General features: G+C 39.6%; 1 protein-coding gene across 1 annotated transcript; it reads right to left on the reverse strand.

The window, feature by feature from the left end:
- Positions 1-3,080: 3,080 nt before the first annotated feature.
- Positions 3,081-23,901, reverse strand: LOC149275191 (semaphorin-6D-like). Its single transcript, XM_089504917.1, has 17 exons — positions 23,804-23,901; positions 23,580-23,637; positions 22,949-23,005; positions 19,077-19,178; positions 18,715-18,802; positions 16,711-16,854; positions 16,226-16,314; positions 15,170-15,387; positions 14,333-14,464; positions 14,095-14,250; positions 13,723-13,896; positions 12,981-13,118; positions 11,428-11,505; positions 11,149-11,201; positions 10,239-10,289; positions 7,375-7,521; positions 3,081-4,324 (listed from the first exon to the last, which is right to left on the reverse strand). The coding sequence occupies exons 1-17, from the start codon at positions 23,839-23,841 to the stop codon at positions 3,081-3,083; spliced, it is 2,967 nt and encodes a 988-aa protein (XP_089361043.1). The 5' UTR covers positions 23,842-23,901.
- Between the last annotated feature and the right edge of the window lie 321 nt (positions 23,902-24,222).

Here is a 24,222-nt window from a genome sequence, read left to right on the forward strand (position 1 = left end):
ATCCAGGAGTATTTGGCACAGGCTTACAGTTACAGGAGACATCCTGTCTGAAAATGGCTAAATTTTTTGAGTTTTTGTCAGATTCTGGAAGGTAATAACCATGGATCATGTGGGTCAAGGGCCAGATTCTGAAAGGTGAATGGGCATATTTTGGGTGTGGATGGCCAGATTCTTAGGGTTAGAATGTGGAATATTCTCAGGTTGAAGGGACAGATTCTCAAGGTGATTGGACCAGTTCTAGAAGTAATGTGAACTTAAGGCTAATTGATGATGTGGCATTCTGTGTTACAAATGTGCTGAAGTTATCAACTTGTGAGCTTCAATCGTCTGCCAAATTTGTCTTTGATCCTACCAAATCATTCTTGATCCAAGTGCATTGTGTAATTTTGAGGTTGGAAAAAAACTAGAAACTAATGTTATAAAAGCAGGCCTCCAACCGGCTTGATTTTCGAAAAAAGTAAAATCTAAACTTAACAAATGTAGGTTGTCAAACCTCACAAAGTGTATGGAGCCATTAAGGAGTCCTACTTTTGGACTTAGAAATTAAAGAACACCACATATGTATCGTTTACAGTTCCACATTTTTCCAGGAATATAAAGTTGATCTGATAAGCAGTGTTTCTGAGACCCACATTAAAACACTGGAAACATGACTTTATAAAAACTTATAATGAATGTTATGTGCCTTATATACAGGTTTTTTTTAATTAAAAAGGGTTTTTCATGTTTTCAGTACCTCTCATTAGAAGTTCAGGCATTACAGTCAAAGCTATTACGTTTGTGCCTTTTCTGTTGTGTTTCTTTTTACTCTGGTATAAAAAAAGCAAATACAAACATTATTATTATTTTATTTCATATATTTTTATTTTTTTTAAATGTTTTACAAATTTTACATTCAGGGTCATTTTAATTATTATTTTCTTACAAAAAAGTCGGGTAGGTTTTAATTAGTGAGGAATCACTGGCTAACCTCTCAAAGGCAATTAACCAAGAACTTGTGACGTCCCACAAAATATGCGCACGGTCCAAGCGAATGCAATGGGTCATACGAGATGGGGATGACTTGACCTCATGGTACATTGAACAGTTGGGAAGCCGTATTAAATACAAGAATTCTTTAAAACACATTATTAGAGACGCCTTCATACGTTTTGTACTTCATGGAACTAATACTTCACACAATATTTTGTCTGGCTAGAACTCAACCATTCCACAGCCCTGGCATACTAGGCTTAAGTACAATGTCCAAAAACATTCTTCAGTGTGATTTATAGCTGCATGTAACACACAAGACAGTTTTGGGAAACAGTAGCACTTGGTGTCAGTTTAATCAACGTGTCTGTGAAATTCACATCCTGTGCTGTTGGTGGACCCAGGCCGAGAAAGGACAGACGAGTTGTTATTATTTAGGAAATGTATGCATACAAAACTGTAGCCCCTTCTAATTACCCAAAGATATGTCTAAAGTGAGATGTGGATGGTGGGTAGAAACCATCCCACATATATATATATATATATATATAACGAAAACTAACACTGTTTTGTCATTTATATGCTAAGAACATCAATGGTGTAGTTAAATGTTGGTACATGGACACCCCTCCCTCTATATATTTACCAATTTTAATAAGATTTGTAGATTTTTTTTTTATTTTTCGAAGGGTTTACTAGTCTATTTTTTTTTTAATATACCTCTTACAAATCAGTTTATATTCATTTGAAGCCATGATGTAAATTCCGCTATCATTCATTAGTATGATCTTTACCACTGGGCACAGATCCTGGATATACTGATTTTTTATAGGTCCGTAGCTGCTCTTTCTCAGCTCTTTTCTTTTTTTTAAACCAAGGAGCCAGCAATACAGTAAAATTAAAAAAAAACAAAAAACATCACACATCACCCATAATTTTATATATGTCTGTAACAGACACATAGAAGGCAATCTCCAGCAGGTGTATACAAGTTCCGTACAGTCCTCCAGACAAAAAAGCACCCTTGAAGAAACACCCAATGACAAAGATGAACACACATTTGTGTTAAAACAATGACACTGTTCGTAAGACTAGACTGAATTAAGGCACACATGTACACAGACTATCCACTGGGCTAACTGGTTTCAGTTGGGGTACAGCTGTTAGATAAGCTCCTTGAAGAAGATGCATCTCTTGGGTCAGTCCTGTCGCGGCATGCTATATCCACCTGGTTAAGCACACAGTGCTTATAGTCTGGCAGTTTTTTACGCAACCAAAATGTTGGAGTAATTCACAGTCAATGACCCAATGCAAAGAATAGCCTTAATGAAACAGGACACTGGGATACAGTGAGATACATCAAGGTGATAGATGCTATGGTGGTCACGGTCTAGTCTTCCAATTATTTTTTTTTTTTTAAATCTATACAATTTTAGTAATATTAATAGCAGTAAGTGTCTTGCCCCTACACAGTAGGGTTACATCCTCCTCCTTTTATATGGAGTTATATCGTGAAATATATATATCTATATATATACAAGTATGTATATATAAAATAATTTACACTTATCTATTCCGCTTGAGATATCCTTTCATGTTTTTCAACCCCACAATGAAATGGTTTACTTCACGTGGCTTATTACTGGACATCTTCGGCTCAGGGATACAGATAATTCAAGTCCATCAGCACCATCTCTTTTAGTCCAAAGCTCCCTTATCCTCGCCCAGTGTCCACCTATCAATGGAAGGGGCTTTGCGTAACCTCTTGGCACATGAAAATACTACATTTCATTGGATATCACTGAGAGCTTGTCATATACATTCAGAAGAGGTTTAAACGTGATAAGGAAGAAGGACCTTGCCAGTGGTGTCATCCAATCTCTAAATGTCACTGGTTGCCATGTGTCAGCATCATGGCAGTTCATAGGGTTTTTAGTGGTATACTTCTTCATGCAGATCCTCTCTCTACCTCAGTCCTTGGACAAACATAGTGCACGGCTTGATCGTTGGATACTGTGGTCTAGGTGAGAGCATTTCAAAACAAAAAGGCAAAACATTGCTTCACATCATCTGAAATAGTCTAGTGTGCTCAAGTTGGTGGAGCAGTTTTAATACTTAAACTGATTTCCATCCTTCACAGGTGAGGATGGCAAAAATACTGCATTGGATGCCATATCGGGCCTAAGGGATAGAGTCCTTTTCACCATGTTTCTCTGCATAGGTGTTTGTTCAGTGTAGCTGTGCTGTCGAGAAAGATATACGCTGTGGCCTTCCATCGGTACTGGGGTACCAGTAGAATGCATCCTTGTTAGAAGTGGAGGTGGTGGTTGCCTATTACCTTGTCCCAAGCTGTGTTGTCTGGAAAGCATTGGTCCTCCTGGGCCTAGGTTCATGAGTTTATGTCCAGAAGACAAAGAGTGCCTCTGAGATCTCGACTGTTTCTCCATGCAGGACTGCGGTGACACGTCAGGAGGGATGTCCAGTCTCCGTGGTAGACTGTCCCTTGGAAGTGTGGAGGAGCTGTAATAAGGTGCACTTTCTGTGTCAGGGATTTTTGGTTGAACTCTGTTAACGAATGACATGGGTGAATGAGGGCTGACCGCATGTTGGCTAAGGGCCATCATGCTGGATATTTTCCTTGGTGACCCACTAGGTTCTGGTAGATGTTTAAGTAGTTCATCTAGTGTTGTCATCTCACCCACTTTTGGAAGATAGCATTGAGAATGCCGAATGAGAGCCCTTTCAGAGTTAGGTATCTTCTTTTCATCTCCGTATGGAGAAAGAGGTTGGTCATACCCATGAATACTGCTTGGGAGCACCACAGTGCTAGGGAACTGGAAAACCTGTGAATTTGATACAGGGAAATGAAAGACAGGACTCTTCCCTTGAATTTCTTTTGCATTGTTACAGTTCTGATTCCGTTCCCATTGGTTCTTAAAAGCTTTCAGATTCTTCAAAGGTAGCTCCGGTGTAGATTCAGGCGTGGGAAGCCCAGATAGTTCTGGATGTTCCTTCCCTCCTGTTTTGCTTGTTTCTGCTTTTTGCTCCTTTTCTCCATGCAACAGTGTTGTGTACAGCTTTGGAGATGTAGCCTCCATCATTCCCTCCTTTGACTGATTGTCTAAGAGTCCATTCATCTTTGCCAGGCTTCTCAAAGACAGGGGGCGTTGTAGACTAGATTCAGGATCTTTACTGATGTGTTTGTTCTTCTGAAACATGTGATTGCAATAGCAAGAGACAAAGAGCCCAGAGAATATAGCCCCAACCACAAAGGCCACGAAGACACAGCCAATGAGAAATGTGAAGTGGACACTCTTGGTAGCCTCCTTCCTGTCGGCTTCCTGACGGACACCTGGACAATAGAATGCACAAACAGAACTTACTAAGAACATTGCATTTAAACAGATCCTCTTTAAAAAAAAAAAAGATTTTTTTATTTTTTTTAGCTCTAATCTAAAACATAAACTCTTCAATACAAACCTATAATGTATAATATAATATCTGGCGTATAACTGCATTCAGTTCTGTGATTGCATAACTGTACTTAAACAAGAAATCTCCAATGAAGGATATCATAATATGACAATTTTATTAATGTCACCATATAAGGAAAGAGGCTGCAGAACTGCTTAGGATTCAGTCAACAATAAACACACAAACAAACGAATGCATGTGTATAGATATAGTGCCAAACAAACCATATATTATATATCTAATTCCACATAAAAACTTTTCAACCCCAAAGAGGTGTCTCACTTAAGAAACAACCATAAAAAATAGATATATATTTTAAGTCCCTATTTTAACGACCCTTGAAATCTTAACCCTTGAAGACGGAAATTCAGACGCGGATTTCTGCTGCTAATATATATAAAAAACATGTAAGAAAATCCTTTGATTACACTGTGAGGCTCTCAAAACCCTGGAATTTTTTGGGTTAACAATTGTGTTAAAAATCAGGCTAAATCTGTTTTACGGTGTCTGCTAAGGCTTGTTTGCTAAACCTATATTATAAAGCTTTGTAAGCGTGCATGTTATTTGTGTGTGTGTAGGCGATATAATATTTTTCGCCCCGAGGCACTAAGTCTTTAATTCAGTTGTAATCAAAGAGCGGCGATGGTCTATTTACCAATTTGTATGCATATATCCAACTCCAGCCCATTATGAGAATGAGTCATTTGACTTGTACGTTCTGTAGTATCCGGTGCGGTAGTGAAAGGCAGACCTGTCATGTAACCTGCGTGATATGCTATTAATACCTCCGCTTAATAACCACAAATGTAGGTAGTCGTTAATTAAACAAAAAGGTCTGCCATTAGACAATTAGAAGGTCATCTAGTAGAAATGCGCAAAACCCTTACTGTAAGCGCTTGTCTCCCTTAACACACGGAGCCGAGGATGGAAATTGGCATTTACCTTGGCATACTAGATCTGAAAAAGCTTTATTGTTGCATGTAGCTCGCTGAGCGGACATTGCAGAATGGCGCCTACGGGTTAGAGCCCTTACACAAGCTATGTATATATATATGCTAATATTCTTGAAAGACATTCAGTTGCCTCTCTGTGTTCCTGTAGACTTACTTGTTTTGGAAGCTTTGATGTCATTTTGTGTTCTTGTTTTATATTAGGCACGGTGATCTCTTTTTTTATGTCGACTGTTGGGTCGCCTGATTTTGCCATAGCACAGAGGGATATTTAAAAAGCCTTGCCGTCACTATGTGTATAAAGAATCTGCCACTCAGCCTGACAAGTAGTTCTCCAGGCATTGTGATTTAAGCTATTACAACTTTTCTGTATCCCAAAAGGCTGCCTACCGCGTGCCGGGCCCCAGGCCCCGAGACAGCTTAATTCAAACCGGCAAACATTCATTTGAGAGCCGTGCGCTGTTAATGCCATGAAAAGCATAAGCCAATCAAATATGAGTGTGCGCAGGTGCGGTACGGTAATGAGCTGCCTGCTTCAAAGACGGGCCAGCAGGTACAGTAATCACACACACTGATATAAGGCTATTACAATTACACACGCGCACTACAACCAGCACTCACGGGGTACGTCTAATCTTTGCACGCCTGGCTTTAGAAAAGCTTCTGAAATCCTTCCCTGCACTTTCAACAATTTCCTCTCTGGGAGCTGTAATGAAATTGGTTTTCTTTTCATCTCTCCCTCTCTTTTCCCAGTTTTAACCCTATGAGTGCCTCTGTGAGAAGACCCTTCCAGGCAATGTACTTTAGCCGTGACCTTAAACACCTAAAGCTTGCCATTTTTCTACATCCACCTAGAGATAGATCAGGGTCACCATGAACTGGACCCCCACCCTGCCTCTGGCTATTATTGCTCTGCACTTAACCACCATTCACAGTGGAAACTTTTGCAATTAATTATTATGCTCACTTTTGAGTGCGGCCTTGACAGTCATGGACCCTTAACTGCTGTGTCATTTTGCAGCTTCCAGCATTCTAATCTAACTTCTAGTGACTTGCTAACCAGTCCTGTTTGTAGGTATTTAATCGTCTGGGTTCTCTTGTAAACAATGAGACAGACATCCGGTGACTTTTTTATGTCTCTTATTAATCCTATATTATACGTCAGAACTGTAAATTTACAAATAGCACGTGCTTGATTTCCAAAAACGTGAGATCCTAAACTCCTCCAGTTAATCACCTGTACATTTTAAGGTAGATGCCTGTTAGGTGTATCTTCTATCCTGAAGTAAGGTCTTTTTTTTTCTGTTACAGATTATTAATGCCTAGAAAGTGTCAGGGTGGCTAAATTGCGGCGCTGCACTGTCATTAGTTTTCTGCTACCAAGAGATACTCTTGAGCACATAGTCACCGGGTGAAGAATGTCCATCTTTAGAAATTACTAGTGGCTTTAACAACGTCCCACTCTAGAAACAGGAACCTGATGACTGTGCTGTGCTCAAATCTACCTTGTCATGCTTCTTAACATTAATGGCCTCATTAAGGTGTTCAGATTCTACTGGCGTTTACCTAAAGTCATCTGATAGAAACATTTCAGGGGTTCCTAGTTATATAACAGTGACCTAAAAAGTTGTCTGTTTGTGATATATATATATATATATATGTAGACGTGTTATTTATAACCAATTTATGTAGTCATCCACAAACAGCCCACAAAGAAGACAAACAGGTTGCAAAACAAACAAAATTATCGCATGTAATGAGTGCAATGGAATACTACGCACACTCCATGCTGTCTCCCCACCAGCACGGGAATACTTCACTAGTTTAGAGTGAAGGGAGCAGATGTTATGCCGAGGATCAGTGGAGCAGAGGCTAGATTATCCATAGCTGCACAGCCGCCTCTAGACATAGCAAGCTAAATGGGAGTTAATTTAAATCAAGAGTCTTGGACTTTCAACCAATGAATGGCCTCTCTTACCCTGGGTTTTAAGAGTATACCAGGCAGAAAGTTGGTAGTAACCGTCTGATGTCACACCTGGTGGGGTATAGCCAAGCCCCACTGAAGTCACTTCCCCGAGGGAGGCAACACTTTCAATGATGATGTCACTGCTGGGCGGGGCTTTCCCTGAATTACCAGCGACAAATAAAACATCATGAAACAGAGACAGGCAACAGAATCAACAGTGTCAAGGTACAGTTCATTGGGGGGAGTGGGTTAGGTGGGTACAAATCTCATCTTCATCGTAGGTATCGCTAGAGCTTAGGTATCTCCCCAGAGTGCGTAACCCATTGTCACTAAAGACCTTTTTAGATTATTATTATATGTATCATATACATTTTGTATTTAGTTTGATATGTTTGAGGACCCCTCAATTTCCACAATATCCGTGGCCATTGTAGCTTTTAGCTAGCTAAATTTGTTTAACAAAACTGCCAGTAGCTTGTAGTTTTTGTTTGTTAATTTGTGTACATGTATTGGAGATATTTAATGTAAAGTTTCAACTCCTGGAAGTTTGACGGAACTAGCATTATCTATCCACCAATCAACAACTTATTAACACGGGAGAGATAACTTCATGAGGAAAAATCCCAATGTGACATGGGGTATTAAAAGCTGATGGCAACCAATAGAAAGCTCCTTTGTCATCACAACACAAAATAGGGTATTGACATATCATGTCTGTTGTATTTGGAGTGAAAAACAGCTGCCATTTAGTACTCTGGGAACATGACAATGTTCTATTTCAATAATGTTCTGAGCCGCAAGTAAAATTATAACTTCTATTGATCTGTGGAAGTGAGCCTTGAAAAGACGATATTATAAATATTCCTCAATAGGCTGGACGTGGAACAGTAAATACCAACAGCTCACAATTGCACTTCTCAGCGCCATCATTATATATAACAACGAGGCAAAACATTATTGATTTTGTTCTTTAGTTTTGTGAATAATTTTTTTGGGGGAAAATAAATTATATTCTTCAAGTCTTTTTGCAAGAGTAATTGGGTGGATGGATATACACTTTAGAGTCCGTTTAGCTGAATTTCAACGGCAATATAATTTTACTCTCCTTGATGGCGCCGTGTTGTGTGTGTTTGTATATATATATATATATGTATTCATTCCTGTAGAATTGAGTCGTTCATAACCGATACAATGCTTCTAATAATACCTGCCAATCATGGAAAGAAGGCAGAACTACAACCCTCAGGGAAGAGTTGGCATGACCTGGGAGGCACATTGGGTCTTGGAACAGTTAAGATGTGACAAATCTTTGCTTCAGATAATTGTGTTTCACCGTTCCACATATAGCCACGAGGGGTAACAACAGCTGTCTCGTTCAACACAGATGTGAATTGTAAGACAACGTCTGACTACACCTTGTGTACAATGATAGACCGGCCAGTGTTATCAAGGATAATCCTCATCTATATATCAGTATTCTGTGAGGCTATTGGAAGTGGTTGGAGCAAGAAGTGCTTGCATTCGGAGATATGCAGATACCCCTTGAATTATTACTCATTGTGCTATCTGCATAGATATCAGGTGTGCAAAGCACAATCCCCTTGTCTCTTTCGCCATGGTCATAACACACAGGGATTATGCTCAAGCGTGTACTACCGGGATGGTAAGATTGAGACTCCACAGCTCGTCTTTGGAACACAACCTCCATCATGTGCCTACAGAACCGTCAGCCATGGACCAATCATCCAAACTCTAGCGAAGGACAAGAACTAGTATAATATATAATCTAATCCTACATGAAAAAGAAAGCCATGCCTTCACGTCTTCACTTAGATGACTGGTTAATAGACCAAGCTCTCACCACTGAATCAGAACCAGAGATGGATCAGAAATGCGTAGTTGGACCTCGGATAGGTGAACCATAGACATTTTATCAATGGGAAAAGGCTCTGGAAACCCCAATTATGTGTCTTTTTTCTTACTACCATCAGACACTTTAATATCTCTCCTACTCTTCCGAAGTACTAATTTCCACAGACGGGCATTAACAGATAATGTGAAAATGTTAGTGTCGAGAGGGAATTAAGACGAGAGGGAATGTCACAAAGTTAACTTTCTGAAAGTTTCGGCACCTCATTAAATTATTTCAGAATAAATATTGGAACACAATGTCGGCGAGAAGATATCTGGAGCTCACGGCAGAAAAGCGGTCCTAAAATAGTCCATCCCTGTGATTACACCCTCTGCTAAAGTTATAATAATTGTGGGCAGGGTTTTGTATGGGTAAGTGGAAGATACCGAATCACTTCCACTGCTTGTAAGTAAGCATTAGCTAATTAATTTATTTATCAGATATATGAGAGACCCTTTTTTGGATTCCTCAAAATAAGGTGGTTCAGCGTTTCGGTGTCAACCAAACAAATCTGTCCATTAACTAGGCTGTTTTAAGTCATCCTCCAAATATCACTGTATCCGATATTATTTTAAGAGAAACATTTGTTTTCAATTTATTTTAAAGAAAATACATTAGAGCAATAAGTCTTCATGTGGAATTTTGATCAGATTTGTGTATATATCGCCCCTCTGGGAGGGGGGGCAGCGGTGGTCCTAAAAAGCTGAACTATTCTTATATTGTAGTGCCACCACTGATATGCAAGCACTAGTCCTTTCGCTGTGTGGTTAATGAGCATTAACCACATAATGCAATAATAATAATAATTTGCTATGTTGCCCTGTAAGCCTGGCCAGTTACCAATCCCTGCAAATAAAGTAGTGTGAGTGAAGGAGTAGTTAATCCCTTTTTCAAAGTAGAAGCTGGGAACCTTTTGATAGGAAAAGAAATAGGAAGGAAGAGGTGGGGAAGGAGCAAAACTTACCGTAAGCAGAGTCACTTTCACCTCCTGTGCTTCCCGAAGCTGTTACAACATCTATAAAATATGAAAAGAAGCAGGCAGTCGTCAGGTCATTATACCGAAATTCTTTTATAACATTTCTAACACAAAGGAGATATAGCAGGTAACTCCATCATTTTGGGACAATGGGCTCCTTTCTTCTAGTTACTCATCTGGTGAGAAAACTCAAGGCAACAGAGCTTCGAGGTACCCAAACCTGCGATAACTAGATTATTAAATCTCTCATTTTGGCCGCCGCATTATGTCTTATTATTGCTGCTATGAATTAGTGATGGTAAACATTTACAAAGGGGAGAATGGTTTAATAAGTAAATGTAAATTTAGAAGAGGATAAGAGTCATAAGAGAAACAAACTGTTTTCAGTTCTCATGTTGCATGGGTTCTTCATTGAACGTAGTAATAATAAGCGTGATTGTGGTTCCAGTAGTGGAGTATGCTTTGTAGAGTTGTGTAAGCCAGTTAAATCCAGTGTAATCGTACAAAATGTACCATGATAGACAATCCCCTACTGTATTGAGCGCGTGACCCCAGCTACTCAGGAGATTGTCTAATTACCCGACTCCACCAGATGAGACACATCACACGAAACATCCTCCACGGCACTTAGGGCAAAGACAGAAATAAAGCAGTTTTATCGCTTACATCCTGTCCTTACCAGGCTGTCATGGCCACATAATTCCACCTGGCTAATCACAGGTTAGCCAGACAAATGTAACAGAAGCCAGGGCATTACTTTGTGAGGCATTGTAAAAAATGGCTAAAAGGTTACATCGCTTTTGAATTATTATTTTTGATTATGGTGGCCGTTCTGTGTTCTACAAGTTGTTCTATGTCCTCTCTGCTAAATGAAGAAAGGTGTCTAGATGTTACTGACCTTGGCAGCTGCCCCAGTGCTTGGACTGCTCCACATCCTGCTCATATCCGGTCCTAGAAAGTGCACACGGTAGTTTTAACAACAACAGAAGCCTCCTCTGTCTAAAAGGATAGGGGTTACATGCATCTACCTGTAACCCTATAACAAATTATGCTAAACCTAGCAAACTGAGTGCAGTTACTGTTCCACCAATTTTTAAGTATTTAGCTTCATTATTCATATTGCTATGAAATACTATTCACATGTTGGGTATTTTAATTAGTACAGAAGGGACATTACCTGATGTCTCTTTTGTAGCTCATGCAGCTTCCGGATTTCAGCCACACACAATACGGATCTCTAGAGGCCAGACAGCTCCTGTGAAATATTAAGATACAGAATCATAATAAGAAAAGGTGATTTATGTTTGCCACAGATAGTAAAGGAACAGTAAAGCCTGATAATGTTATATTACAAAAACAGGACTGAATTCATGAAATTATAAAGTAAAGAAATAGTAACAAAATTCTTGCCACAGTCATTCACTCTGTCTGTGAGACAAAAAGCTGGTTCCTTTTCGTACACGTTACAGCAGTCCGCTTGCGCTAATGTTACTGCAGAGAATCGACAGGCCTCTTAGCACAGATAATCAAGTAAGAAAGAGCAGCTATTTGTATTTGATAAAATAAAAAATGGTAACTAGTTTCCCTCAATCGTTAAGAGGATTCCACTGTGGTCCCAGAAGAATAAACCATCTTCCTTCACCATAGCCGTGTCCCCAGTACCGATGGAAGCCTGCCGATTTGCTGCGACCTGCCGTTGGCACGCACACATAGCTCAGCACGCTCCCATGCTTTCTTCTCTTTCTTTTTGCAGTGTTCCCGAGGCTCCCTGACTGTGTTGAATCTGGCACGGTACGATGTGTTGCATAAAAGCAGCCTGATTAGAATTTCCTGGCTCCCCTCTCGCCAATTAGAAAGTTGGTGGGCAACCTGGGTCCCCTTGATCCAGTGTAAAAATGTATTGTCTGACTTTTAATGTGGCTGACTTTGTAGTGGGGTATTCAAGCTGCTGTATTATGCCGTTGGGGGGTCCGTGTGTGCGGCTCTTGTCGTCAATGAGCATGCGGAGAATGAATGAGTCTCTGTGCATTAAAAGTAGCTTTGTTCTCGAGATCCTCGCATGTGATGTGAGTTTATTAATGAGATTATTATTGAGCTGGGTAGGTTAGCTAAGAACAGATTTTTTTTAAACTTATTCCAAACCTAGTAGGGAATCACAGATTTGAAGAAAAAGGAAAAATACTTCCCATTAAAGCAGATGAACTGCCAGCCTCCCCTTTTCCCTTTGACTAGTGTAGGTTGTTTTTTGCATTTTGTATCCAAATGCAAGAAGCTGTTAGGATGTTGTGTGACATTATTGTAATGCATATGCATATATATAATACTTGGAATTAGCTGTGTTTCTTCTGACAGCTCTTTGAGCATCAACTTGTTAAAGGTCAAGTTAAGATCTCTCTGGACATGTCTCTGGACACATTGGGTTTACATGTTGCTAAGCAACAGCACAAGACTAGAAAGGTGCTGATATGATACCCTGTACTCTGCAGATCTGTGAACACGTTGTCATGTGTGAATCCTAATTTAAATAATGTTTTAGGTGCAAAAACCTGGTTGATTCGAAAAATGCAGTTCCACCAGACACAAGACTGTGGAAATAATGTGGAAACCCTTTGACCCTGATGTTTTATAAATTAATCTGAAGCTGTTTAGTGTTCATCCGGTTCTAAAAATATGTTAGATTTTTGGTACTTTATTTCTAAACAGGTGAGGAACATTAGGTTTCCCACGAACCTCCTACAGGTTCCGTATGTTTCACAGCGGCTCAGGGGTACTCTGATCACACAGCTTGAGAAGGCCACAAACAGAGCGTGGTTTTCACGGTCTAGCTGCAGTCCCAGAATCCTTCGGTCCTCCTTTTTCACATTGCACCTACATTAAACAACACACGTGTTTTCATTCCAAAACATGAATACCGAAGGAACTCTTAAATAAATACAAGGACCGTTTCCTTAAAACTAATAGTTTCCTTAATTGTTTCGTATTTACCCTCACATCTATAACATTCCAACAGTGCATTTTATTATACTTTAAGCTCAGTGAGGATGTAAAAAGGTTTATGTACAAATGGGTGATGTAGCCATTTGTCCTCCAGTAGATATTTCACCTTTGCTGTTAGCCTGCATTGTACAACATGTTAACTGCCATGACAATAACATGACATACACAAGAGCCATATTTATCTTTTTTATAACAACATATTGTCAAGTAAAGGTTCCACACTTCTGTCTGTTTACTCAGTGTAAACATTTCTTGGCATACAGAAGCAATTTGGCCCATGTAATCTGCCTGTCCCATGGAGACTTAACCTCTACCACTTCTGGTGGAAGGCCAGTGAATGTGTAATGCTGGGCAAGCCACACATGGTCAGGCCTTCAGGCTCTTGTGGACTTGATTCTGGACACCTAATCGTTATTACAGTAATATTAAATGGTAACTATAACAATGACATCAAACAGGTGGAATCCAAACTCACTTAGTGGGATTGTAAACATTAATTTCCTCCAGTAGAAGAGTCTCTACTGTTGAGTTTTCCTTCGTACTGGAAAGGACTTTCAAAACCTTCCCATCTTCTGAGCCTAGAAACAATATGGTGTAATTTCCGGCGGGCCCTGCGGTGGTATCAGCAGCTATCTGGGTCAACTTAAACCTGGAAAATAAAAATAAAAAAATGAAATAAATACGTGCCTAACTAATATAACGCAGTCTCATCATTTCTCACTGATCCCCATACATTTCACTTCTTTCTTCAGGCTGCTAAATTTCATATTTAAAGTAAACTACAGCCTTATTTTCTACGTTCTGACTTCATATCAAGACACAGAATTGAGAGCATTTTGATCTGTACCGGCTGGTTGTTTTGGTGAACCAAGGTGATTCAGTGATGGATGGCACTGCCTCGTCCAACAGAGGATAAGATTTAATGAATGCCAGGGTCTCGTCTGGGAAATCATTGGATGTCTTATACGAAGATGCTGCTCCAGCACCTGCACAGCAGCCAGGTCTAAAGGAAGGAGAGAATAAGAAGGAATAAACTTCTCAAACGTCTACAGCTTTTCCTTAAAACGTAAAGGGATGTAATTTACCTAGGATTTGGTACTTTGTCTTCTGGAATTGGAGTCCAGGCAGATTCGGTGGTCTTTTGCTCCTTGAATTTCCCATTAAAGGCCTTCTCAATATCATCCATGTAGAAAGCACACACTCCGGAGCCAGTGATACTGTGTAGCACAAGGGAAAATCAAAATTCTTTTATAAAACATAATGATAAAAATCACGTGAAACCTCTGTAACTTGTGGAAAAATCAGATTATGTACATTGATGTTCCTAAACTCGATCTCCAGTATTTCTACCTGACCAGATTTTAAGGCACCGATAAGAAATATTACTTTGCCTGGATTCTCTCTGTGGGATCTAAAACGATTTATATCTCATTTAGAAGATACTTGGATCGCAGTAGTGCTGCCCTGTAATATAATGCCCCCCCTCCCCACACACCATTACCTGTGGGTTTTCTTTACAACTCCTCTTAATTTATTGCCCTTTCTTTATTGCATTTTGTCTCTCAGCACCAAAGTCAGCTATAAATCACCCCGTGAACTTTCTCAACCACCCGGTTTCAGATGCTCGCCCCCCACTGGGCCTCACTGGTCACCTAATACATTTATAGGTGCTCAAGTGTTTTATTTCTTTCTCTGTTCCATGGTTATTCTTTTTGTGTGCTGGGGTAATTGGCAGTTTCATATGCACTTATTTCCCGCTGTAATTGTCTGGCTTTCCAACTTGAACATTATAGCTGATTGGGGAATGTATATCCACAAGTATAACTCTAGCGAAAATAGGCAGATATGTGAGACTGTATTAAGGTTTATTTGGCTGAAGTAAAATTCTTCCTGCTTGTATGTATGCTACATACTTGACTCACCTGTTGGCTTGAGTGCCAAACACCCCAATTACACCTGGACGGTTGTTGATGGTAAGGATATCGCTAACAGACTGGAGAACATCAAAGTAAAAGAAGGAGTCTCCGGGCACCGAGCAGTTAAGACGAGCTTTAAGAAACGAAGTCCAGTACCTCTCCAGAACCCGAGGGGAACCTCCCATATCGTTCTTACACACGCGGGCTACTCGAGAGAAAGTTACCTAGAAACAGGATTGATTGGGTCAGAACAGGACAGAGTATTAATTCTCTGCAGTCATTGATCTGCCATTTTGGTCATTCCACTACATGAATTCACCACACCCTACAAGGAAGCCACCAAAGGCCTTCCATCGTCTAATCAACCAATGTGTGACGGCAGGAAGTACAGATGACCTCTTGGGCACTCCAAAGGGTTAAGCAGAGATCTACCACCCTCTGACAAACATCCCAGATAAAACAAGTAACAATTATTCTTCAGTCCCTGGAGGTTGCCGATAATGCAATCTGATTCTAAAAAACCCAGGTTGCTTATTCCTCTCATAACTCCTGAAGTGAAGAGAGCCGGCATGGTCTTTGGCCGCAGCAAGATGGTCAGATAAACTATAGCCGCCTCCGCTCAATTGCTTTTTTTCACTTTTTTAATATATATTTTATCAGTGTCACCCAGGACCTGCCAGTGCAGTGGGAAATGATAATTTGGAATGTTATTGGTGAAAACAGGTGTACAGATAAGGAACTTGTGATCAATCCAGTCTATCCAGCAGGTGATATGTGATTCCTGTATAACTATTTCTCTAGCTAACAATCTCCCATTTAAAAGGAGATGTTTTTGAAAAGTCTTGGTTTTGGAATTTAGAAATAAAAATGCAAAAAAATGTAAAGAAGAATTAGACCCAAATGGCTTTTTTTGTTTCTGGTCAGTCTTCCTGGCTTGTTTTGTATCACCGTCTGCAGGGACGGTGTTGCTGGTAAACATCTCCTTCCTTGGTTTATTCTATTGCCAATTTAGCATTGCGTTCTGCTGTATTTCCGTTATACCCTTTATAGGATGTTCCTTACCTTCCCCAAAGTGGTATATTCCATTGATATCTCTCGGAAGAAGAAATATACGTATTGTCCGAATTCCACAGCATGGATGAAATGAGGTTCTGTAATGGTTAAAGGAGAATCCGTTCATGTTTAGTTCATAGTGGACATCTGGCCTGCTAAATGAATATTCTTATCACAGCCCACCAGCCCCTGTATCACAAGTGAAAAAGACCAAAGCTTTTTATTTATGAAAAAATGGTGTAAATACACACATGTGCAAATTGATTTCTGTATTTCCCGTTTTTGACCTACGGCTACTGCTAAGCTCTGGATGGGTAATGGGGCATTTAGCATCTGAGGCTCCGAGTGATACTCCGAGGAAATAAGGTGGAATATATCAAAATATCTTAAAAATATGCTGAACCTTCTTGAAACTGATAGTTGTGTATGTCATGCTGATTAATGTTAGGACTTTAATAAAACAAGAGAACAATCAATTAGTTTCCCAGACTCACCTCTTAACCATTTGGAGTCGTACTTTACCGTCCTGAGAACTGGACTCTTCTCTCCGGAACCTGGACTTTTTTCCCCGGGACTACGGTATATAACAGCATCGCTGGCCTGGAAATCTGCCATGGTCGCAGAGTACAGATTCCCATCTAGAGAAGAAGAATACCCAAGAATTACTGTCAGGCCCATAGGCTTTTCATCACATGGAGAGCCCACTTAGCCTCTGAGTGTTGTACCTCTCAGTGGTCAGTTAGTAATACCCATCAAGTATAGTACCTTACGTTTGCTTTGTTGTAGTAGGTACAATATACATTTGGCTTGCAGGAGGGCTCCACGTACCGCAGATAGTAAAGTTTCCCCTGTGTGCTTGTGTGCTTGGCACTTACACACTTGGTAACATGCTGCAGGTTCTATATGTGACGTTAAGTTGCAATTATGTCTGCTTCCTTTTTTTGTCTTAATTGAATTGAATTTTTTGTTTTGGCAACAAGGCAGTGAAATCACATCATTAGCAACGAGACACCGGAACAGGGAATTTATCTTCATATTTCCTGTGCCTACATCCTACTGCGAGAATTATAATGGACACACTCAGGAAAATAAACACGGCCACAGACTAAGGCTTTTAAGTATCTGTGAACGAAATGCAGTGTTGCTATTGGAACGTTTCCAATATTTATTAAATTGCAGGTCTCCGAGGGATCTGTTTGCCAAATCTAATCTGCTGGCATTGCAGTTCTCAGATGGAAAATGGGGTAAAGGCAATGCATGGGCTTTAGCTATACACTTTTAATAAATTAATAAGAAAACAGAGATGTAAAAAAACATACCTTGGGCCATAAAAAGAACCCCTCAGCCCTGCTTTATTTCTGCTGTTTGCTTATAATAGCCATTACAAATCAAATGTTGTTACAAGATCTGCGTTCTGCATGTAAAACCACATTGAAAGTATTGGCGGTTAATGGATTGCTATAATAGCTCATTAGCAGATTAGGACATTTACATACTGGAATAAATCATTTTAGAGATTTGTAAATAATAAATCAAAACAAAAAATGGGCCTGGGAGGTCGCAAGCCCGTCCCTGCAGAAGAATAATGATCGATTTGTGGGAACAATCCATCTTTGTAGCTGAAAGGGACACTCTTCGTATTAATTGCTTTCGGGGCAGCCTAAGGCAAAGGCAAAATAGAGTACACTAGGCTGTAGCAAGCTGCTGCTGCAAGCAAGCTGGCATAATATTCAGGTTTTATTTTTTATTTTTTTTTGTTAATGTTTGTTGGCTTTGTTCATTTTGTGATGGAGCTATATGGCACCATATTGGTAATAATAATAATCATTCGCATATGGATATAGCTTCACCAAAGAGACCAGAACTAACAAATCTAAAATAAAAAAAAAACAACTTCAAAATAATTTGCACACCTCATCCATTGAAGAGGAAATTTGCTCAGACTGGGTAAAATCACAGAATATCGTATCACAGAATATTCCACATCCTGACGCCATTAATACTCATGTAACGCGGAATTTGAAAAATAGGTTAAAATAAAGGATCTGTTGCAAACCAAGCACTGTGCAGTAAAGGATTACAAAGGATTGCTGCCCAGCTCAGCACTAATCTCCATTAATTCACACTGCGTCTTTATTACTTAAAAACTTCTTTGCGTGCAAAACCTATGAGTCTAGCTTATTTGAGCTCATCTGCTGACACAATAATGGAAACGCTGACGGTCCAGTAACCACATACTCACATGTTTTGTGGGACATGTGTAAAGGATTCTATTGAAGTATTTTGGATAAACAACTTTAGAGTTAGATGCCCCTTTAGTCTTAAAGAGGCACTAGAGGAACCAAAGGAGGACAATGGGTGTGGCTTGGTGATAGCTCCACCCACTGTCAATACATTTTATACATTTACTACCCGTGCCCCACCTACAGTTTTAATAGTAAGCACCAGTAATTTTTATTTGTGGAGTTTACCTGGGCAGTATTGTGCCATCCTCTTACCTGTAAACAATGCTACATTGGCTTGCTTTGCGTCAAAGGGACATCGTGCCTGGCCGTTAAATTCTTCTTCTTGATCCAAGGTTTTAATCTGAGGAAATTAATTCAAGAGACTATTGGCTAATATACAGACATCAGTGTGTATAATTATTTACATTTATACTGACTAGATCCTTTCTATGCAGTCCTTCTGCTAGGTATGTGGCTGTATAGTGCTCCTTTTTGGTCATATTCTAGGACTGCCCTCTAGATTAAATGTTATCAGCTGTACCTAAAGAACGTGCTAAATATTAGCTATCATAAGCTATTTCGTTGTGCATATGTGTATATGTGTATGTAAGCAAAGAGCTGTGCCCTTTACGTACCTTGTAGATCCGACACATAGGATTGAAAGAGTTGGTACCACACGCAATGAGGGATTGGTCATTCTTGGGAACCAGCACCTTGATGTAATTGTAGCACTCATCCTATGGGTGACAAAGACTGTGAAGGTTAAGACACCGTGGGATGTTTGCCGTGATTAAAACACTTTCTAACCTATGGAAGATAAGCATGTCAAACTACTAGTCTATTTATAACAAGATGGATTCTTTTCATGTTGAGTTTAGTATTGTTGAACAAGATGTTGCAAGTCTCCTGTCACGCTGAATCTAAAATAGAGTTGATTGTGGATTCTGTCAGATGTTGTCAGTAGCGCCAGTGGTCAGGTTGTACAGCCTTACAGAACTTTATGGTATGTGGCAAATTCTTTGGAATTGAAACACTTTCAATTGAACGTCCAACACGACTCAGTGTCTGATTACTCAATTTTAGAAAACCTTGTCTCTCACAGCAACAAAACTGAAGTGAATACACCCAAGCAGAATTATCTCTTTACTGTACCCAGCTGTACTATGCACACCATCAGACTCTTTTAAAGGTGTCATCACTGCTACACGTGTTAGTAACACAATAAACACATGCAATGGTTTATATACAAATGATATTCACACAGACATATATTAAGTTTTATTAAGGGGTTATTATTTCTACACTAATGAGAATGTATTCAGGAAAGTGATTTCTACACTATTGGTAATGTCATATACTCTATATTGGCATTTTGGAGATCTGAGAAGTAAGTTCTTTATAGAATGTAAGTTTTTGAGAAATAAAAAAATTTTCACAGCTCTAAATTTCATCAGCTTTTACTTTTCAGAGGACTGGATAAAAACATCCCTTTTATTATAATATAGTTACTCAGCAACTAAGTCTCTGTGTTCAAATGCTGTCAGAGAGAAAGCCGCAACAAAGCACAGCCAGAGTACAAATAATATAGTGACAGCAAGAGCCCAAAAGCGCAATTATCTGGTATTATGTTCACTTTTAAAATCCAATGTCCTTATTCTTGTTTTACACTATGCTCCATTACAAAACTGAATGAGAAATATGTCTTCTCGTAGCTGAGAAAGACAGGACCAAACCAAAGTATTTTGGGGAAATCTTGTGATACAAGGATCTCGTCACAGAAGATATGGCTAGATTCAGGTTTAGATGCATTGGCATCTATCAGACTCCTTCCCAAGACAATTGTGTCTTTGTATTCATGCGTATGCTGGAGGCAGCAGAGGTCACTTCATCATATTGACGTTTTGAAAGCCTTTTCACAAGAAAATCTTGGAAGACTAATTTCATTTTATATTGAACAACACCATCTTTATTCTCTCCGGGGTGAGTAAGGTTACTCAATGCCTCAATCCCCATTAATTTGAAGAATAACAAAAAAACAAACAAAGGGAAAATAGATATATTTTGATGAGTTTATGGAAATTGTGTTAAGTCGACCATCAACAGTGAATCATAATGTTAGTCTTGTGTGCTATTTGGACTGATGACAAGACCTTCCAAAGGTTGTGGTCCAGTAGTTCTTTGAAGATCCACATATTGATCTACTGAAGATACCGCAATTTATGAACTAATGTCCTCCATCCGATCTCTGTGTGGATATTGACACGGGTCGTGAATATATTTTTTTTTACCCTGCTCACAGTGTCATTGCTATATGGAAGTGGCTACTCTTCCACGTCACTGTTAGACTGCACACGTAGGGCTGTGAACACATCCATCACAAACAATTTTCCTTTAAATGGGTGGGCCAGTAAAACTTAATTTTGTATAATGTTCTCCAGCAGCATCATGATGGACAACACAGTTTTCCGTTAAATAAGCCTTATTGAAGCAAAGAGAGAAAGCATGGGTTACCAAGGGCATCATGGAAAATGCTACGTAAAGAAGGGACTGGCTGAGGATCATATAAAAGAGACTATTTTGGTGTCCAGCTAATTGGCCAGGGTGCACTATTTTAGGAAACAGGATAATGTCTAATTTATAGGAAATGGCTTGAAGATAAATTATTAATGTGGTCTTAGGGCCAAACCAAGAATATGCAAGAATCCACTGAACTTTCAGTACCATAATAAGATCAGAGTGTTCTAGAAGTGATCTACAGGCTTTAATGAACTGTTTTTCTGAGGAGCCGCATTTCTTTTGTCACTATTACGAGGCTGATGGCACACCAGCGGCTTGGATTCAGGGTAACAATGGCTCTGATGGCATCACATATATAACACACTGACTACTGCTTGCCCAGTTACACTCTTCCTGCACACAGAAAATCCTTGGCTGTTTGTTTTCTGCTACACCTTCACAAATAACTTTTCTCTCTGAGCAGACTGGATGCTACATTTTAGAAATTCATGTTCTGTGTACCCAAAGCGTCACAGTTGGACGGCTGTCCATTGAAAAGGGTCACAGTGCTTTTAACTCAGTAATGATATACAGTGCCTTTGGAAGTGCAGCCCTGCCGAGTTGTGAGAGATTTATATAAAAAAAAATGTGGTGTTTTGAAACAGACGTTTCAAAAGCAAACAGTTCAGGCTAAATAGTGTACTGCTCACTCCTCTGTATGTGGGAGTCATCATACTGCCAGAATGATATGTCCCCAGAAAATCATTTGCACGCTTTAATTTTCCTTTATGAATGACATCCCCATTACAATTAACAACTGATGAACATGACATTTCTCGCTTTTGCCAACCACAGGCAAAATATATAATAAATGTTGTTTGGAGATACCGAGTTTCTCTACAGGGGTTCGAGTTCCCAGAGATGCCAAAAGTTTTGCATCCTAATTAATCTCCTTGAGTTCAACAACACTTTAACGTTACTGGATGGTTAGGCTGCTTAATACCGTCATGTTTTTGTGGATTGTAGACAAATTGGAAGACCTCAATAATGTGTAATTCTTTCTTTATCCCAGAATCTAGTCTGAATAATTTAGGCATCCCACCAGAAACAAAGGACCATGCTACACTGTGCGACTTCATAAACCCTGCAAATGGGTTAACTTTTAATCATTTATTCAGCTGGGGACCTTTCCAGGATTTTCGTAGACTTCGCAGGGGAGAAGAGTAGGGGAAATGCTTGCTTTAGATCTAAACTCTAATCAGGGTTGCGGTTTTCCAGCATACGGCGTGGGAGAAGCAGCAGGCTCTGAGAAATGAAGAGGGAAAGCAGACTTCGGTGCTTAGCTCAGCAAGAGTCATAAGAGCCATGCTCCGTTGGGTACAATCACACAGCAGCATCGAGCTTGAAAGGACAGGTCACCTGGTGCCGAGCTCCACAACCATGCTCTTCTTAATTAAAGACGAATTCTAATTAGCGATCAAGTTAATTTTATTGTCCCGCGGCCAGCAGCCGGAAATTTCTCATTTAGAAGGTTTTACTTTCTAATAGCAACAAAGGCCTTAAGCGAAAATGAGAATGTGATTGTTTTGGTTGTCTTTCCCTGTCTATTCCATTGCCTGGAAGATAAGTTCATCTCCATCTATTGTGTGAGATACATCAGTAATCCATCCTTCTCTTGTCTGGAGACAGGCACATTCAGTATTCATCACCAGAAGAGACAAATAGATTGCTTCCTCGACACCCAGTCACACATGTGCCATGGATAAAAAAACAGATGCGGAAAACACACATGAGCTGCGCCCTACGCTTTGTGGCATTCTACCCCACCACCGAATTTGAAAGCTTGTCCACCTGTGTTCTAATACAAAGCAGAGAATGGATTTTTGGTTGAAAAGTAATAGTTAACCCTTTTAGTGCAATAGCTAAGCAGAATATAATGCGTTAGACACATTTTTATGCCACATAGAGAGTAAAGGGTCAGTGTCTGAATATGAAGTTAGTAGTCACTTACCCGCTGTTTGCCTTTAATTGCACAGTTGTCCATGTCTTGTGTCTTCCATGTTATGTACTGAAACAATGAAAACAGCATGAGTCTGGAATAGAGGATTGTCAAACTCTCCCAACCCCATCACACCCTACCATGGTTTTCAATTGCAAGCGATGCACTTTGTTAAACAAAAGTGTTCAGGTCCTGTGCTGCAGGAATGCTAATAGGATTTCTTATTATGAACAAACTATTGACATAATTCCTCTGCTTTGTCCTCCTTTTGTCAGGTTGTGCTATGATATCATGATCTACATTTTTGTATAAACAAGAATAGCTTTGTGATCTGAACCTCTAACTTTATGATGAATTTGTGCAAATATATGCAGCAATGGCCTGCGTCTGTCCTCAAAGACTAATTTCTTCTTACACCTGCATTGCAAATCAATTCTTTGCTTGTCTGGAGTGATCAGTACAGGATATTAACTTAAAGATACATAAGCTTTTGGTCAATGATAACAATATTACAATTTGCCCACCAGAATGGCAGTGCAAAGCATTGTGGGTCAGTTGTCAAAACAGATCCAACTGTTGTTAGTGGCTCTGTTGTGAAGTAATGCACATCAGTAAATCAGAAAGACAAAAAACATTATCTTACTCTATCGGTGGAAAAGGTGTCTTTTGCTCTTCGCAGATCAATGGCGTACACGTGATCTCTAACAGAAACATACAGGTATTAGATGCAGAAAGTGTCCAATATTTTGCACACACAGGAAGTGATGTCATTGCAATATAGTGGCTAGAGTACTACCACAGCTAAATGTATGCTTGTATTAAAAATACAATTTTATTGACTTCCATAATTTTATGATAAAACATTACCTTGCTGCAATGAACAAGGTCTGATTAAGCTTAACCATCTTCTGGAAGTCCAGACCAAGATGGACAGTATCATCATCACTAGACAACCCACGGAACCATGGATAAGACAAGGTGCCTGTAGAAAATCACAGGATTAGTCTTTACTCTTACAGTCCTACTTTCTTCTAGATCACATGCAGGAAGATAAATGTTTGTTGATTACGAGTGAGGAATGTCATTGTCAAGAGGAGTTAAATATGTCATATTATGTTATATCCTCACAGGAGACTAGAAAAAGAACCAAAGAGAACCCATCTACCCGATTTGTATTTGCAAAATCATCTAATCAACAGCAAAAATATGTTCTAGATCTGATGGAGACCCTTGAAGACATTTACTTACTTGGTGCATCAATGATCCTGAGTGGTGTTAGGTCTTTG

The sequence above is a fragment of the Sceloporus occidentalis genome, unplaced genomic scaffold (genome assembly GCF_023333645.1).
Source record: "Sceloporus occidentalis isolate IW3139 unplaced genomic scaffold, rSceOcc1.0.p SCAF_296, whole genome shotgun sequence".
Classification (NCBI taxonomy): domain Eukaryota; kingdom Metazoa; phylum Chordata; class Lepidosauria; order Squamata; family Phrynosomatidae; genus Sceloporus; species Sceloporus occidentalis.